Source organism: Macrotis lagotis, chromosome X (assembly GCF_037893015.1).
Source record: "Macrotis lagotis isolate mMagLag1 chromosome X, bilby.v1.9.chrom.fasta, whole genome shotgun sequence".
Classification (NCBI taxonomy): domain Eukaryota; kingdom Metazoa; phylum Chordata; class Mammalia; order Peramelemorphia; family Peramelidae; genus Macrotis; species Macrotis lagotis.
The window spans coordinates 105,915,582-105,935,541 of NC_133666.1; the positions used below are offsets into that span (position 1 = coordinate 105,915,582).

Genomic DNA, 19,960 nt, shown 5'->3' on the forward strand with positions numbered 1-19,960 from the left:
TTTCTTGACAGAGATACTAGTGTAGTTTGCCATTTCATTTTCCAATTGGTCTGATCAGCCAAACAGGGTTAAGTGATTCACCCACATCTATTAAGTGTCTGAAGTTGGATTTGAACTGTAATTCTCCAGACTCCAGACTCAGTGTTCTATCCACTGTGTCACCTAGATGCCTGAAATGTCATGACTAAGAGATTTTATTTTATCCTATTGGTAATAAGGAACCACTGTTTAGAAGTTTTTGAGGATGAATCAAAGGATCAAGACATCTCTTCTCACATCAGCCTTGGCCAAAACCCTGTAGAGACTTCCTAGGAGGATAAAGTAAAAAGCTCTTGACTCCTAGTATTTTAATGCCCTGAACAATTTTGCTCCACTCTTATTTCAAAAATGTAGAGCTGGAAGAGACCTCAGAAGTCATCTAATTCAACCCTGTCATTTTACAAATGATGAAACTGAAACTTAGATAACTTGCCTAAGATCACATTGGCTTTAAGTATCAAAATAAAGATTTGACCAAAGGGATTCTAATTTCAGGACTAGTTCTCCTTCCACTGTTACAAACTCATTCCTCCGTATTTTCATTCTGCCCTCTCCTACATCCTGGATTTTTTTGTTGGTTTTTTTTTTAGGTTTTTGCAAAGCAAATGGGCTTAAGTGGCTTGCCCAAGGCCACATAGCTAGGTAATTATTAAGTGCCTGAGACCAGATTTGAACCCAGGTACTCCTGACTCCAGGGCCCGTGCTTTATCCACTGTGCCACCTAGCCACTCCGATCCTGGATTTTTTTGCAAGTTGTCTCTCATGCATAAAAATATTCACTTCCCTCCTCTCCATGTTGACTTTTTGATAGTTTTCCCTTCTTTACAAGTCCCAATACAGTGCAATTTCTTTCTTGAATTTCCCTAGCAAAAGTGATTTCTTCCAAATGAACTATTCAAGGTTATTCTCACTTTTCTGATGCAATTAATCATTTTCCAGCTTCTATAATAGTTACGTATTTCACTCATCACTAAGCTGTTAGGTATGTAGGGGTTGGGCCAGTGTAATTTTTCATTTTCATTTTATATAAGCTGTTTAATAAATATATAGTGAATTGAATTGAAAACATGTGATATGATAAGATTCTATTCATAGGGGCAAGCCACTTAACCCCATCTGCCTTGCAAAAACCTAAAAATAAAAGATTCTATTCATAAAGCCAGCCACCTGAAGGTAACTAGCACAGTGTTGGCATGCTGGTTCTCCTGCCACTAGTATACACTACAAATCATCCACACCTTCACTTCTTATATGACTCCTGAAAATGTGCATCCAGAGAGCCTTTCTCTTGAACCATAATATGGGAAGTATTTTATCCTTCCATTATGCTATATAAGACTTTCTCATTACCTTTTCAGATGATCTCTCCTTTTTTTTAGAAAGATTTTGAGTTTCACAATTACCCCCCCAATCTTGCCTCCCCCCACCAGAAGGCAATCTGCTAGTCTGTACATTGTTTCCACATACAATGAGCTAAGTTAAACGTGATGAGAAAGTATATGCTTAAGGAAGAAAAATAAAGTATAAGAGATAGCAATATTACATAATAAGATAATTTTTTTTCTAAATTAAAGGTAACAGTCTTTGGTCTTTGTTCAAACTCCACAATTCTTTCTCTGGATACAGATGGTATTCTCCATCGCAGATAGCCCAAAATTATCCTTGATTCTTGCACTGATGGAATGAGTAACCGTCAAGGTTGATCATCACCCCCGATTATCTCTTTGATGACACTTTTACATCATTCTCTGTGTCCAACTGATCACTGATAACATATATAATACACATGTTCCCTTATATATGAGCCACTCTCTCCCACTGAAGGTATGTATATTTGTAAGAGAATGTGCCAATTTTATTGGGGTTCTTCTTACTATACTATTTCATTATAAATGTCTTTCAACAAAGTATGAACTCTGGCTGCCTAGAAAAAAGTAAACACATCAGTGAAAGCATATGAGTTATAATTTTATGATATTACAAGTTATGAAGACAAATAGCATTATTAGAAGAATATTTTTATTAAAAATGTGGAGTTTTCTTTTAAGGAGAAGGTTGGAGTCTTTGAAAGCACTTCATAATTCCCAATTGTAATCTACTTCTTCTATTCAATTTTGGATCCAGGTCATCATCCATCTCTAGTATCCTTCCTAATTAGACAATTGTAAGGGATGCCCATCAAAATGTATTGCATCATTTAGGCATAGTTATTCTTTTATCTATTTGGCTTTTTCAGTGTGAAAAAAATCTAGAAATGTTTTGAAAAATTCTTTTAAGTGATTGTGAATTTCATTTAAGAGACTTCAATTTTCTAGGATTGGTAAAATTACCATATCATCAGCAAAAGGATTTATTTGGCGATTTTTACAATCTCACATTTTAGCTGAATATGTCTCTCTCTTCCAAATTTCATTGGATATTTATAGTCATAGATAATCAAAATTAAAATTATTGGGGTATCAAAGGAAAGCTGGATGATATTAACATAAACCCAGCAGACATTTTGTTGGAGGAGAGTCTTTAAGGGAATATTTTGTCCTATTGAATTAAATACTTAATAGTCAAACTGTTTATAAGCTTACTGTTTATCTTTCAGTCTACCTTTCAATCAATTATGTGACTATAAAAATATGCTGTTGCAGAATACTATTTGAGAATGCCTTCCTCTTTTCTTCTCATAGTTTCATCAAATGACTTTGTAAATTCTCTCAAAAATTTCATAAAGATCAGAAAGTAACTGTATGTGTCAAGAGTTCTTGATATTCTCTCAATTCCCTTTTGAGAAAAGTCTTTTCCTATCTTCCATATTTTCTGAGAAGTTGAGAATTGTTTGTCTAAGTATCATCCCATCTCTACCATAATAATGCTGTTTCCAGAAGAGATTTATATATGTGATCTGGTCCAACTGCTCTTTCCATCTTGGTCTTGTTTATTGTGAATTCTACTTCTCCACACAGTATATTAGGGGTCAGAATGACAGATTCCAAAAGTAGTGTGGGTAGCTCTACTGTCAGTGAAGGATAAAAGAATTTATAAAAGAAATAGTGACAGATCTTTTCAATTTTATGGTCTCCTTTGCTCTCAAAATGATTTGGCTTAATTGGGTCTTACATCAAGTTTCCCCTTTGCTCTTTATTGTTCTTTTGTGAGGTTATACTTTTCATAATTTTCCACCATTCAAATATAAAATTTTATATAAATTTTTTATATAAATTTATTTTATATTTAGTTTATATAAATTTTATATAAAATTTTACAAAACAAAATTTTACAAATAACTTTATAGTCTAAGTTGGTGTTGTACTTTGTTATCATATCTGTCTTCTTAGCAATGAAGTATTTGTTGGCTGAGATGTTTAGATTTTCTTGATATTGTTATCATACTTCAGTAAAATTTGTATAGAAAATGGTAGTAGTTCACTTAGATGTCTGTTCCTTCCCATTTTTTTTTAGCTTCAACAGCTTACTTAAATAAGGTCAGGTTCAAATTCTTTTGATTGTATATCACATCTCATTTTTATTCTCTTTTTAATCTCATCTAATATGTTGATGGTATGAATTAGAGACAGATAATTCAGAAAGTACATATTTTCCCGTGTATAAGATTCATCTTAATTTTGGGACCTGAAATTTGAAAAAAAGATACTAAATAAAGTTATTGAACTCAAGTTTTATTCAATATGAAATTCAAGGACCTTCTGCTCATAACTTTGAGGCATCTTTTGGGCAAGTCTGGTGCATGGATACATGCTTAGTCCATCCTGTTCCATAAACCTGAAGCACCAGTTGTGTCCGTCCGTCCGTCCTTCCTTCCTTCCTTTCTTTTTTCTTTCTTCTTTTTTTATTTTTTGCAAAGCAATAGGGTTAAGTGGCTTGCCCAAGGCCACATGGCTAGGTAATTATTAAGTGTCTGAGGCCAGATTTGAGCTTAGATACTCCTGACTCCAGGGCTGGTGCTCTATCCACTGTACCACCTAGCTACCCCCATGTCCTCTTTTCAAATCAGTTACTTCTTTTTCATCAGCAATTCTCCTGACCTCCTGCTGAACCATCTTTGTGGACACAGGAATTCCAATGGCCCTTTGCTCTTCAATCCAGCTCTTCAATTCCCTCTCTAACTCAGGCCATTTTGCTGACTTGCCTCTCACAGCCTTCTTCTGCCAGGGTGTTTTCAGTAGGGTTTCTTCTTCTCATAGTCAGTCTCAGGTTGCTTTCTCAGCTGGAGAAGGACCAAGCTTACATTCAGCAGCACAATTTCCATTCACTATTGCAGACTGAATCACTTTGAACTTGAATTCAGCACTATACAAAAAGCTTTTCTGAGCTATTTCTGGGCAGAAGTGGCAAAATGTAACCTAATATACTGGTATCAAATGTGAAATAATGAATGCAATGACAACAAGCATGAAAAAGTGGGAAATGCAAATAAAAAAATCTACAAGCACTGAATAAGATACTTCCAGTTTTTAGACCCCAAATTTTTTGGAAAAGAGTACATCTTATAAATGGAGTTAATATGATACTTCTGTGTCTATATATAACCAGTTATATTCTGTCCATTAAGATTTGATCAGTTTCATTTTTGTAAACAATATGGATGCCCCATATTCTGCCTTTCTTCTTGAAAAAATATTCATGATATATAAATTTGTGGCTTCTTTGACATATACAAGCCTTTGACTTCTTATTTCTTGGTTTTCAACCATATTTTCCAACATCTCTTTTATCCATCAATAAAATGCCAACATTTGAAGTGACCATGTATATGCTGATTTAATTTGGAGATTCTTACTTTAAGAATTTCTCTACTTCTTCATTTTCTGTAATTGATTACATAATTACATACTTAAGCTATACTTAAAAGATTTCATAAACTGTAATTCTCTTTATATTGATCTTTTTGTTTAATCTCAATGTAAATACATACCAGATGACTAAGTATTCTATATAATGATATTACTTTTTGCTTTTGGACTCACAATGACACTGACTCTGACATATTTGCCACTCTAAGGAAAACTTGTTACTCATCCTTCCATTTGATATCAGCATCTTTGTGTCTTTGGTTTCTGATAGGGGGGTCACACATGGAGACAGGAAGAACAGGGTTCAATATCACCCTCTTATGTCCCTGGGAAAATCACTTCCTGTGTTCTGGGAAACTCTCTAAGACTATAGGTATCAGAGAAAGTGCCAGCTTGCATTGACAAAAGAAATTTCTTCATTTGGAACCGCAAAGATTAATCTAGAAGGATATACAGGATAGATTGGAGAGAACAGACCCTGGAAGCTGGAAGACTCACTGGAAAGCAGTTACATTTAATAATATCCATGAAATCACAGGTCAAGTCATTGTCACTTTTATTCTTTTAGTGAGAATATCAATACTGCTATGATTCAGTTCCTTCTGCAGTCAGATGACTTGATAATCATTATCCAAGGGCCTCACATTTAGAGTACAAACAGTGAAGTTTATATTTATAACTAATCTAAAAAGTGACGCTATTTAGTACCTTCTGCTCCCCTTTCAGTCAATCTGCCACCATGACTGTGGAAACAGAAGGTGGCTGTGTAAAACTGAGGGCCATTTTGTATTTTGTCTTGTTTCATGGGTTTCCATAGCTGATGAAAAATCACTACAAAGAAGACTATGTGTTATGAGCCTTTTTTTCCTTAATCAAGGCTGATCCCCACAAAATACATTTGTTACTAGTCCCGTATCCAAAGCTTTTTAGCACATAACAGAACTTGCCAGAGCTTGTGTCTACTGGCATTATATTTGACATCTCAAAGTCCTCTGGAATAGGACTTCAATGGAATTCAAAAAGGAATTTAATAAATAATTTTTGGCCTGGGCAACAAGGTCACAGAACTAGGTAATTTATAAGTATCTGAGGTCACATTTGAACTCGGATCCTCCTGAGTCCAGGGCCAGTGCTTTATCCACTGTGCTACCTGATGCCCTGGCAATTTACTTTTAATCTAATACTAACCCTAAATTTTTTCCAAACAGATCTGCTTAAATATTAGCATGTAGTCACATTTTCCAAGACAGTCTAATGGAATAACTTAAGCTATTTAGGCTTGCACCTTAACAAAAGAAAAAAGACTGGAAAAATATTTATCAATTCAAATATATACTATTTGAAGGAAAGGGAAATATGGAGATTGACAGTTGTGAAATCTTAGCACAATGATTTTCTTTTAAAACATACCCTGCCATGAATGACAGAATTATGACACAGCTGATAATTTAACCAAAAAAAAGCTCTAGATACAAAGTCTGTGTTTATCTGCGAATGTCTTATAAAGGAAGTAATAAATGGTACCAAGAACAGTGCTGAGAGTCATAAATACTTGAATTTTGCTGGATAAGACTGAAAAGGTACTTATTTGCATTCCTCTGAATAAAGATGAAAAGTAATAGGTTCTGAAAAATCTAGGGATATAAATGCCAATCTATCATGCTGTCAATGGAAGGTCTTTGAAAGCTTTTGAACAGGAGTACAATATGAAGGGAATAATGTTTCAAAAAAATTAATCTGGCAGGATTGTGTAGGATGAATTGTAGGAAGGAGAGTCTGAAATTTGGAAGACTCACTGGACAGTTGCATAAACCTAGATATGAATACATATGGGTCTGAATTAGGATGTTAGTAGGAAAGGAAGAGAAAGGACAGATATTAAAGAGATCTAAAAATATATCTTGAAAAGAAAGGACCTTTACCCATTCATTTTCACTCCGTTCCACAAATGAGATAAGACCTAATTCACCTGATAAGGAAGAATCTTTAGAATTTTATTGTACTAACCAAGAAAGGAGGGGGTTTTTTTTGGAGGGGGGAGAATCAAAGACAAAACATTTTAAAGTCTTAGTGACTGGAAGAATGATAGCTGAAGATTCATTCTCTCTCTCTCTCTCTCTCCATATATATATATATATATATATATATATATATATATATATATATATATATATATATATATATATATATATAAAATTCATCTTCATTAGGAAGGGCCAAGAAGATACATAGTTAAGTTTAAGATATGGTATGACATTTGAGATTAGGTGATTGGAGATGTAGAAGTCAGTTAATGAGATATAGACACAAGTTTATCACTGATTGACAAACATAATTCTTGAAGTTCAGTTAAGTGGCAGTAGGGAGAAGAAGAGCCAATGAAGAATGAAGAGAAATAGAAAACAAAAATATTTAATAGGATGAAGACATCTCCTAAAGTCTACGGGAAGGGACAATTTCAAGAAGTAGGGATCTGCTTAACACTATCAATTTCTGCACAAGATCTAAAAAAAAACCAAATGAATTCAGGTATTAAGAGATTTGCTGATGATTTCTGGGGAAAGTAGTTTTGATACAGTGAGGCTGTGAGCAACCACTGTGGGGATTTGACCTGGAACTGTTTCTGCAGTTGCTGTATAACTCCTGCCTCCTCAACAACCATAGCTATTGAAAATATGGAAAAGAAAAGTCGTTGTCACTAAGGAACTTGGCAAATGGTTCCACATCAGAAACATACACATGCACACATGGTTTTATCAGTGGGAATAACATCAAAGAAGATGAATCATTACCATTCTCTTTGTTAATGTTAACTAAGGATCATGGGGCGTTTCCAACTGACTTGAGACTGAAATCTCCTATATGAACCTATTGTCTTCCCCTGTTAAGATGAGAACAGATTTGTTTTGCTTTTCTATCTTGTCTCCCTAGCACTTATCCCTGTGATTTGCACATAATAACTACTAACTAAATGTTCTTTTCATTCATTCATTCAATAAAGAGAAAATGGGTGGTGAGGTTAGAAAGGCATCAAACAGATGTACTCATCAGGCTATCCAATGAAAGGAGGAAGAGACATTGGATTTAGAAAGATCAGGATCAAGTGAAGTTTTTTCTTTTTTTCAAAGACTTCAGATACCTGCAGATGTATATTGATAGAAGGAAAACCAGGGGAAATGTTCAAGATTCTGGAGAGCAAAGCATAATTGAATGAGCTATGTCCTTGAGGGGGATAGAAATGATGAGATGCATCCCTACAGTACTGCAAAAGGCACCAAAGACAGAAGATATCTTAGCAAACAGAAAACATTGTCAAAATACTTATTAATATGAAACTGAATAAATAGCATTCTACAGATTTTGTATATTCATATTTATACATTTATACTTTATGTATGTATATTTTCATAAATATTTTATATGTACTTGTTTACGCCATAGCTTATAAGATTTCTATGAGCTGGAAGGGTTTTATCCTTCAAACTTGTATCCCTAGTACCTAGCACATAGTAGGTGTTTAGTAAATATTTGTTGGTTGATTGATTTAAATAAAGGTTTCCAACTGGAAATACTTTGTCTACATCCCTGGTTTGTGGTATGGGGTGGGTTGGCAATATCAGTCTTCTCTAAGTGGATTACAGAGTGGGTAAAACTGGGGCATGTGTGTCTTTGGATTTTCAGTATTTGCCCATGAGGAATAAAGCAACCTTAGTGTTTGAAAGTTGTATTATGTTTAAAGTTTTTGCCAGGTTGTGTCTCATGTTGGAGCAGAATGATAAAGAAATGGAGACAAGTGGGAGCTGAACTGAAAAGCAAGGGAGATGATAAGGGCACTGTATAAGGGTGCTTGTCTCATTTCTGCTGTTTTTGTCTTTGAAGTAGTTTAGTTTTCAACGCAATCCTCCTTTTATAAAATTAGAGCTCTAGAGTTAGAAGGGACCTTAACAGAAGTCTAACGCCCTCATTTGAATGACGAATCTGTAACCCAGGTGTGACTTACAAGCAAGTGGCAACACTGGGATTTGAATCTTGGTCTGTGACTGCCAGTTCAGCATTCTATTTATTAAGTTTCCATTCAATACTAGGTACTATGCCAGGTACTGGAAATTCAAGTATGAAAAGTGATAAATACCTCTGCAAGAAAATGAAGAAGGCTGCAATCCACTCCTGAAAAAATTCTGAATTTATCAGACTCATCAGACATTGAGTGAGGTCCAAAGTTAAAAAATGACATAATCTCTACCTTTATAGAGTAAAGAGTGAAATAAACATGCCCATGATTAAGTGTGCTGCAAGGGAGAATATGGATAAAATTACAAATAATTCCTGAAGGGAACAAGATTAGGCATTATGCTGAATTGTCACTACTTTAAGCAAAAAAAAATCCATATTAATAAGCATCTTAACTACATTTTCTATCTGTTAAAACATATATACTATCTTGTAGTAGATGCCATTAGCATCTACTACAATTTGGGAATACATATGATCATTTCCATCCCCCTCAAGCACATTGTTCTCTCAATGCTTTGATCACTAACATCTTGAACTTCTTCACTGGCTTCTGCATACATCCACAGATGTCTGAAGTCTTTGAAGACATAAACTATAAAAAGGTCAAAAACAAAGGAAAAGACCCTAAATGTATTTATAATATATTTATAAAGTACTATCTGAGGTAACAAAAGAAGTAGATGTTTGTTAATTGAGGAATGATTGGACAAATTATGGTATATGAATGTACAGAATATTGTTACACCTAAGAATGACAAATATGAAATATTCTAACAAATATGAGAAGATTTCTATGAATTGATGAAAAGTAAAATGAGCAGAATTTACACAATGATTATAACAATATGAAGAAAAACAACTCTGGTACACTTCTGAACTCTAATCAAAGGTATACTAATCCTGACTTCAGAAGACTATTGTTGAAGAAAATACAGGGAAAAAAAGGAGTTCAGAAGGGAACATGAATAGAGCAAATTTTAACCTTGTCAAACTGAACTTATGAAAAATAAAGAGAAAGTCATAGTTGCATAAAATATATTTTTCTGTTCTTTGGATATTAAAATATCTACTCTTTTGGCAAAGATGAGAATAGACAAGAATTGAACTGTGATTTCATTGATAACAAGGAACTCCTATTTGAACAAAATTTAGCATTAAGAGGTTAAATGATTTTCCAAGAGTCACATAACTACTATGTAACAGAAGCAAATCTTGAAACCAGGTCTTTCTAGCTTCAAAGCCAGCTTTCTGTCCACCAGAACAGTGGTGTCAAACAGAAACAGAAAACAATCCTTGCAAAATTACTTAGAAAACCACAAATTAACCTTAGCTGTTTTATTGTTATTTTCATTTGTTTTGTTAATTATTTCCCAATTATAATTTAATCTGGTTCTGGTCAAAGTCAGTAGTTTTGTGAACTGTGTGTTGCAGGCCAGGAGTTAGACATCTCTGTACTGTATCATACTAGTTTCCTAAAGTACAAAAAAAGACATTTATATGTAAATATACATCATATATACATATACATATACATATACATATATATATATTAGACATGACTGATGTGTTGATTTTATGTTGCTTCTATTTGGGCAGGAAGGATAGTGGATAGTAATAGAGATGAAAAAAATTAAGAGATTAAAATACAGAGAAAAAAGGAATTCAGAAAGGGTCATAAACAAGACAATTTTAATTATTACCTTATTAAACTGACCCTTATTAAAAATCAAAGAGAAATTCATTGTTTTGTAACAAATGCTCTTTTTTTGTTCTTTGTATATCATGTTTGTGTTTGTTGATGATTAAATCCATAATAAACAAGTTGTTATGAAACCAAGATAAGTCTCCTGAGGAAATGACTAGCCCAGGTTCAAGATACCTTGTGGGCTTGCACTCCTAAAGGTATAGCTCACAAACTCCCACTCACACACTTACATTCAGTAAGTAAATAACCATTATATACAATTAGCTCATAGCAAAGGTATTTATTGAAATGGCATCCTAAGAGCCATAACAACAAAATATTCTGTTCATGAATCTGGGATTTACTCTCCCACATCCATACTCAGTTTCAATAGAAAAGCTGATGTACATTTAAAATACTCTAGGAGGGAGGCCTGCCCCTAAAAATCCACTCCTACATGTGCCATGCTGGGGGCCCCAAACTCTTTTCCATTTTGGTGGTCATGCTTCTCCCACTGGATATGGCATCTCCACCAGACAGGATGCTCAGCTGAACCCTAGTGCTTGTTTTTCCCCAGAGCCCAACTCCTGATTGCCAGGAATGGCTCTCTTCTTGACTTACCAGTCTATTCCTCAGAGCTTTCTGTTCCACTTGACTCTGCCCTACAGAGTATATTGTTTTTTAAGGGGCATGGCCACCAAGACCAGTGGTTAGCCTCCCTTTAGTGCTGTTGCTTGACTGAAGGACTTTTTCATGCCTCATAAAAGGGTAATGAAGCCTCTTCCCCCCACCTCTCCTTTTTAAGGCTTCAACACTATTTTGGCTCTGTTACCAGCCCCTTAACTTCTATAATTTCACCCACAGGGCAGGAGGGAAATAAGTTGATCAAAGCAAGATGGATATAAAGCAACTGACTGTGAGTCAAGAAATCAGGAGTCATGCCTCAGATACTTAATTTATTAGGAAGCTACTTAGTTATGTGGTAAGTCACTCAACTTCTCTTATGGTTCAGGTTTTTCAACTGTAAAATGAGTATAATGATAGCATGCACCTCATAAGGTTGTTGTGAGAGGTATATACACACATTAATATATGAATTAGCATACATACATATGTGTATATATAATGTTTTGCAAACTATACAAATGCTAACTATTATTATCTTTGGCCCCCTACTTCAAAAGAAAAAAAATTAAATTATTTTAAGCCCACTGCTGAATTTCTTTTAGATCCTTGCTGTGTTGTACTGAGGTGGCAGACAATCCAATTTAATTTCATATGGATTGTCTTTTTTTTCCTAGACTTTGTCAAGTTATGATCTTAGCCAGAATCATACTTATTCTATATATCTATTGACTCTTTTAAAAGAATTCCTGGAAGGAAAATAATGGGCATAATTCATGCTGCCTTTAAAAACATACTTCCTTAGAAACAAGAAGAAATAGATTTGTTTTTATGGAAATAAAAAATTAGTTACGTTCCAAGAGTAATGTGGAATTATGCCAAAAAGGCAATAAAATTATGTATACTTTTTTATCTAGCAATACCACTACTAGCCCAAAGAGATCATAAAAAAGGGGGAAAGATGCACAGTTCAAAAATATTTATAGCAGCTCTTTTTGTGGTGGCAAAGAATTGAAAACTGAGGAAATACCCATTAATTGGAGAATGGTTGAACAAGTTACTATATATGAATGTTAAGGAATACTACTTTTTTTTTAAGAATCATAAGACTTTAGAAAAGCCAGGAAAGACTAGCATGAATGATCAGACCCAGGGGAACATCATACACATTAACAGCAACATTGTGAGATGGATCAATTATAAAAGTTGACAACAAATGACAACCCTGAGAAACCTACTGTGGAAAATGACACTCACATCCAGAAAACAAAACAAAACAAACAACTAAAGAGTCTAAAGGCAGAGCAAAGTATACTATGCTTACTTTTTAAAATTTCTTTTATATTTTTTCTTTTTTCAGGTTTTTCCCCTTAGTTGTAATCCCTCTGTCACAACATGACTAATATGGAAATATGTTAAACACAACGTACACGTACAACTTTTGCAAAATTGTTAGCTGCCATGGAAAGGAGTAAGAGAAGGGAGGTTGGAAAAAAAATGTGGAACTCAAATTTGCAAATAGATGAATGTTGAAAACCACGTTTTCATGTAATAGGAAAATTTTTTTTTAATTGAAAAAAAAGATCAATGTATTTATTCAAGGAGATTGTAGGTCAACCATAAAAACCTCTTCTGAAAATTAAACCAAAAAATCATGATTACAATTATAACCTTTGGATCAACAAAGAAATGTTTAACATTATTCATGAAAAGATCCCAATATTTCATGCTGTAGACCAATAATTCTCAAACATTTTTATCATTCGACTCAATATTCTCTTCTACCCTCTTTTCTCAAAAAAGGTTCTGTGTCCCAAGGGACACCAGGGAAGATTTCCTGTAATCCAACTCGGATTAATGGCAACAAATCAAACCCCATTTATAAACCCCATTCTTTTCACTGATTCTAAACTAAAGAAATGTTTGCAACCTTTAAGCTCTCTCTAGACAAATAGGCACCTTTGAAAATTAAGTACTCTCTTTTTCAAATCACTGGAATATATGGAAGGAAAATAGAACATGTCTCAAAAATTGTTTTACTGCAATTTAAACATAAAAGTGCATCAAGGGGTGGCTAGGTAGTCCAGTGGCTAGAGCACCGACCCTGGAGTCAGGAGTACCTGAGTTCAAATCTGGCTTCAGACACTTAATAATTACCTAGCTGTGTGGCCTTGGGCAAGCCTTACAAAAACTTTAAAAAAAAAAGTGCATCAATTGTCTCAATTTTGTAATTATCAAAGAAAAACCCAAATTATCCATGTCCAAAAGCTGTCTTGTGCCTCTGTTTTTGAAATTTCAGAAAAATTTCTGAAGGAAGAGGACATAAATACTGAAATACTGAAAAATATTATTTCTCTTAAGATTTCTTATCAACTTTTCCATGTCTTAACCTTCCTAAATGAAAAAGTTTCATGCCCTCCCATCTTGACCATATTTCTCTTTCCAATCTTCCCTGGTTCAAGATAAAATGGGCTCAGAATACCTGAACCCCAAGCAGCAGAATGAATCCACCAGGGACCTTTAGAATAGGTGATAGGAGGTTTAATTGTTCTAGATAAAAGAAGGACTTACTGGATACTGAGTTCTCTCACTTCAACTGGTGTAAAGCCCCATTCTTTGGCCAATTTTTCTTGCTGGGAAGCTTGTTCCAAAAACACTATCTTTAAGGGAAGAAAGAAGAATCACAAAGTTAATGAAGTTTTACACACACACACACACACACACATCTTTTGAAATGATAATTTAGTTCAGTGAAACTAAATTAATAGGCTAGGAACCCAAGTGTCAAGGACAAGAGTAACCCAACCTTCTGGCATGGGAGATAAAGTCCTAGAGGGAGTCCCAAGTACAGTCAGGAACTAGGAGAGAAATGAGACATGGCTGGCTTGGATGCCTGCCTTAAATGGAAGTTCTGGTAGGAGTCAATCATTTGGTTAGTATTTATTCAGGGCCTTTTGTGTATCAAGCACTGTGTGAGTTGTTGGGGATTTAAAAATAAAAAAAAAACACCACCAAAATAATCTCAACTCAAAAGGAATTTATTTTCTAATGTAAACAAATATACAGCAAAAAAATGAGGTTAATAGATACTGTTGACTCCTAAAAACTAATCTCATTGTATCATGGATCACTAGGCATGCTAACATGCTAGAGAAGGAAAATTCACATTTGTGGAGTTCAAGGCATTCCTGATAAGGCAAAGACCCTGGGTTTGGGAGAAGTCATCCCTCCTGGCATGTCTTCCTGAACATAACTCCTAGTAGGTGTTACCTGATATGCAGCCCCAACCTAAATTGAGGGCCACTCCCTTCCCCCAGGAAGGAGTAGCTTTTCAGAACCCTCCTTCTGACAGTAAAGGTGTATTAAAAAGAACCCTTTCCTAAATTGTGTTTTAGGGGTTTGTTTTTCTAGCCAGAATAGCCTGCCTGAATGATCAGTGAATTTAGAGAAATATCTTAACTTAATTCTCTTTTGCTCTTTCTTGAAGCCACAACCCTCAAAATTGATATTTGTCCCTTATTAGGACAAACTTTGAAGGTTAATATACATTTAATCTAATTATTATTTTTAAAGCCAAACTCAGAGGTCCTCAATACAAGTGCTGGGCCTACAGTCAGGAAGACCCCACTTCCTAAGTTCAAATGTAACCTTAGACACTTGCTGTGTGGCCTGCCTCAGTTTCCTTATCTGCAAAATGAATTGAAGTAGGGAATGTCAAGCCACTCTAGTATCTTTGCCAAGATAACAACCAAATGGGGTCAGGAAGAATCAGACATAACTAAACAACATGAGCATTTGCACTAAGATGGTAGCTAAAGATAATTATATTTCTGATAGTTATATCTCTGGTTTCCTACCTGGATTGTTAGCCATTAAAAGCACCAGAAAATCACATTCAAGGATTCTTTAGGAAAGGCCAATTAAACATTTAACAAATTTTTTTTAAGTAACGTTGTTCAGCCCTGGTTTAGAAGCCAAAGGTCCTGGGTTCATATCCCAGCTCTGATTAATGACCTTTGTGATCTTGGACAAATCGATATCCTCATCTGTAAAAAGAAAAGTTGGACTTCTGAGGTCTCTCCCAGTTTAAATCAATCATTTAAGATCTTGTGTTAGCTTTATAATCTATAAGACACAAACTATAGGTTGTGGTCCCTGCCCTAAAGGAATTTACAATGTTGTTGGGGAGGTAACAAAGACACACACAGACACATATACACACAAAAAACCCCTCAGTGAACAATACAAAGTAGCTGATAATAAACACCACTCAACAGTAACAATTTGATAGAATTCAAAATACAAAGATCACTGTGGCTTAGAATGCAAGGCACACACACCTTGGAGGATGGCTGGGATTTGAATGTGTAGAGAAGTTGGGAAAGGAAACAGTGTTGTTCAGAGTCTGAAAGGCAGGGTTTTGATAAGGCAAAATTAATGATTTATATTTATATAATGTTTTAGGGATTGCAGATTCATTATCTCATTTGATCCTCATATGAATCCTTCAAAGTAAGAACTATTATGTCCATTTTACAGTGAAGACTTAGGTTTCTTGCCTAGCATCACTCAGCTAACATGTATATGATGCAAGTTTTGATTTGTAAGGGCAAGGAAACACTTCATGGATTTTCTGTCATCAGCAATATATTATTATACTTGGGAAATAATAGTAATACATCAAAAAGCAGCATGGCATTGTAACTAAAAAGCTGGCTTCTAAACCAGGAAGATCCAAGCTCAAGTCCTGTATCTGACATATCTCTAGGCAAGTCATTTAGCTCCTTTGATATAGGCAATCCCCTAAGACAGTCAATTATTGAGTAGTATTAATAAAATGAGTTTCCTCTTTTTGAGAATTCTGTATCTGATCCCAATCAATCCAGCATTTATTAACCACCTACTATGTGCCAGGTCTTGTACTTGGGTATATAAATAACAAAGAATGAAATAATCCCTACTTACAATGAGCCTATATTCTAATGGAGGAGACAGTTATAGAACTATATGTATGTATTTATTTGCATATATGTAGCTAATAAATACAAATATAGAGCAGTTTTATATAAAGAAGAGAGGAATGGCAGTTGAGGAGAAGGGAAATTTCCTGTTTTGGGTTAGGCTTTGGGTAGATGATGGTGCTTGAAGTGTTTCTCCAAAGAAAGAAAGACAAGAATAATGAGGGAGAATTGGGGAAGGCATGTATTCTAAACATGAGAGATTGTCAGGGCAAAGAAAGGTATGGAGAAGGAGGCTGCCTGTTGTGTGCATAAGAAACAGGGAGAAGGTCAGACTGCTAGACCAGAGTGGGAGGAGGAGTAATGGATATTCCCTTCAAACAGGTAACCCTGCAATTACTACATCAAGCCAACACCACAACAGGTCACACACAGTCCTACTCTTAAAGGTCTATGCCTTTTCTTTTCCATCAGAGATGCATGTCTTTAGACAGCCAAGTTATTCTCAAAACACATCCATTTGCTCTAAAACTTGAAATTAAGGATATTTGGGATGAACAATAATGAAAATGTCAGAGATCTTAATGCCAAAAATAAATGAGTAATGGCTGTTGTCTAAGGACAGGATCTTTGGAAGATACAGCTTTGAAATACCAGATGGAAGCACTGGGTACCTAGCTTGTTGCTATGGAGTAATGTACAGCTATCCTCAAGCCACAATTTCACTGTTAAAATAGTTCCACTGTCAAATCCATCCTAATAAATCTGCCAGAAGAGTCTGAGAAGGTAAGACCAGAAGGATTAGTGAGTACTGTAAAAGAATAACAAATGCAACAGTATACCAGTTCACATCAAATGATTTAAGACAAAACCAATCATAGATTAAAACTCTCAAAGGAACCCTGGAAATTATCAGTCTTGTCCAACCATGGACTTGGGGTAATTCAATCAAGTAATCTAAAAAGGATAAAAGTATCCTATGGATAAACATTAATAATTGCATTGATCCAGGAGCTGAGAATACAAGGACAAAAATGATATTTCTGTCCTCAAAAAGCCTCCATGCAACTTGGGTAGAATATATGAATATATGAAAGATATGTAAGTGCAAATATACCTCTTTAAAATATATCTCTTTAAAATACTACATAACTATAGGGGAAAACAAATACTAATAATTAGGGGGGGAAAGGGAAAACACTTGAGCTGAGTCTTGAAGATAGCTAGATTTTGGAGAGAGAAGTGGGAAGAGAAGATGTTCCAAGAATTGGGAACATGTTGCCAGTGCAAAGGCATGATGGCAGGAAACAAACTATATATATATAACTGAGGAATATCAATGGGCCAGTTTAGATAGAGTATGTGAAAAGTAATGTATAATAAACACTATGAATAGATAGCTTGTAGAGGCTTGAAATTCTAAGCAGTATTTTATCCTAAAAATTAATGGGGAGCCATAGAAATCTTAGGCTGGGAAGTGACAGTCACAACTATGTGACTTTATGACTAATTCTGATTGGGTAGCTATGTAAGGAATGGAAAAGACTATTGCTAGAAGCTAGAGACTATTACAGTATTCCAGGTGAGTAGTGTTAGGAGTCTGATTGTGGTAGTGTGGTGTGAGTAGAGAGGAGATGGATGTGTGAGAGAGATGGAAATAAAATTGATAAAATTTGGCTAATGATTATCTAGTTAAGAATGAAGAGTTAAGGCTGACTCCAAGTTGTGAATTTGGGTTATGGGAAGGATAATGACAATCTGACAAAGACAAAAAAATTAGGAAGACAATTAGAATGGGGGGGGTAAAGAGCAAGGTGCTGAGTTCTGGTTCTGATAAATTGAGATTAAAATGATTACAGAACAACCAGATGGAGATACTGAGGAGAGATTGATTACATGGTAACATAAAAAGATCAATATTATCACAAAGCAAGAAGAATACAAATGAGAAAGAGAAGTAGCACACAACTAATATAACCTCCACAGGACCTATTGCTTTTGATGCTAAAAACAGGAAATGGATGGAGGAAAAGACATTGATATCTAGTATGAAAATTTCCCACATTAGTTTAATGAATATAAATCAACTGCTACTGCAAGAAAACTAAAAACTTTTAAAAATCACCTCAGTAAAATGCAAAGAAAATTGAACAAGAAACAATATTCAATTGTCTATATCTGAAAACTTTTAATTATTTGCTGAATGCCAACTCCTGAATGAAAAATGTATATAATGATTGTAGCTTACCTGAAACTAAATCTTCTTTCTGACAATTCTGGGGAATTAATGTGATTTTAGTCTTTAAGTACATAGTTGTTGATGTATATATTGGTCTTTTGGTTCTATTTTTTTCAGTCTGCAGTACTTAAATGCAAGTTTTCTCTTGCCTTTGAATTCCTCATGTTTCTTATTTATCACAGCAAAATAATATTTCATTATCATGTATAATTTGTTCAATCATTCCTCAATTACTGGGCACTTAGCTTGTTTTGAGTAGTTTGCTCTTATCAGTAAGGTTGATCAGAATATTTTTGCATAGATAGGTCTTCTTTACCCTACCTACTCCAAAGAATTAAGTTAAAAAACATGTTAATATTAAACATTCTTTTTTTTGAATTTTTTAATTTTTCACCTAATCTTGCTTCTCTCCCCCACCCCCCACAGAAGGCAGTCTGTTAGTCTTTACATTGTTTCCATGGTATACATTAATCTAAGTTGAATGTGATGGGAGAGGAATCATAGCCTTAAGGAAGAAAAATAAAGTATAAGAGATAGCAATAGCAAAATTATGTAAGATAATTTTTTTTTAAATTAAAGGTAATTTTGGTCTTTGTTCAAACTCCACAATTCTTTCTGTGGATACAGATGGTATTCTCCATTGCAGATACCAAAATTGTGCCTGATTGTTGCACTGATGGAATGAGCAAGTCCATCAAGGTTGGTCATCACCCCCATTAAACAAACATTCTTACTCTAAACATACTGTTTTTCTGAAAGATTGAACCAATTCACAACCCCAGAATCAGTGCATTTTTGTGGCTGTTTTACTGCTATACTGTTATACTAGAACTGAACTTGATCATCTTTCATTTTTTCTGAAAGAGGCAATCGGGCACAGTGAATGGAAAAACCAGTCTCGAAGCCAGGAAGACATGGGTTCAAGTCTTAGCTATAACACAGACTTGTGCCACCCTAAGCAATTCACCTAACTTCTCAGTACTCAAAGCAATTTGATAAGACTTACAAAAAATGGTGCTATTTATCTGCATTGGTAGAGGGAGTTCAATGAAATCACTGGTACAATGTCCAGTCCTTATCCCTTCATTATCTTTGCCAATTTGATTAGGGATAGCTAGGTGGTACAATAGATAGAGCAATAGGCCTGGAGTCAGGAAAACTCAACTTCCTGAGTTCAAACCTGTCTTCAATCACTTACTAGCTGTGTGACCCTGGATAAGTCACCTTGTTTGCCTCAGTTTCCTTATCTAAAAAATGAGCAGAAAAGAGAAATAGCAAAGCATTTCAATATATTTGCCAAGAAAATCCCAAATAAGGCCATAAAGAGTTGGACATGACTGAGTAATCAACAATAATAGATATATAATAGGGCTTCTTGGTAATGCAGTGGATAGAGCAATGGGCCTGGAGTCGAAAAACTGAGTTCAAATCTAGTTTTGACATTTCCTAGCTGTATAATGGGGACACATTGGAGAAGAAAATGGCAAACCATTCCAATATCTTTGTCAAAAAATAAATTTAAAAAAACCCAGGCACAAAAATTCATGAAATGGCATAGGGTCGGATATGACTGAACAATAACATGTCATAATTATTT

General features: G+C 34.8%; 1 protein-coding gene across 1 annotated transcript in view; it reads right to left on the reverse strand.

Annotated features, from left to right (window-relative positions):
* GDA (guanine deaminase) overlaps window positions 1-19,960 on the reverse strand; it is a 96,219-nt gene that overhangs the window by 46,873 nt on the left and 29,386 nt on the right. The window contains exon 2 of the mRNA XM_074201593.1: window positions 13,738-13,826. Coding sequence (XP_074057694.1) covers window positions 13,738-13,826 — 89 coding nt within the window. The remainder of the gene's footprint in view (window positions 1-13,737; window positions 13,827-19,960) is intronic.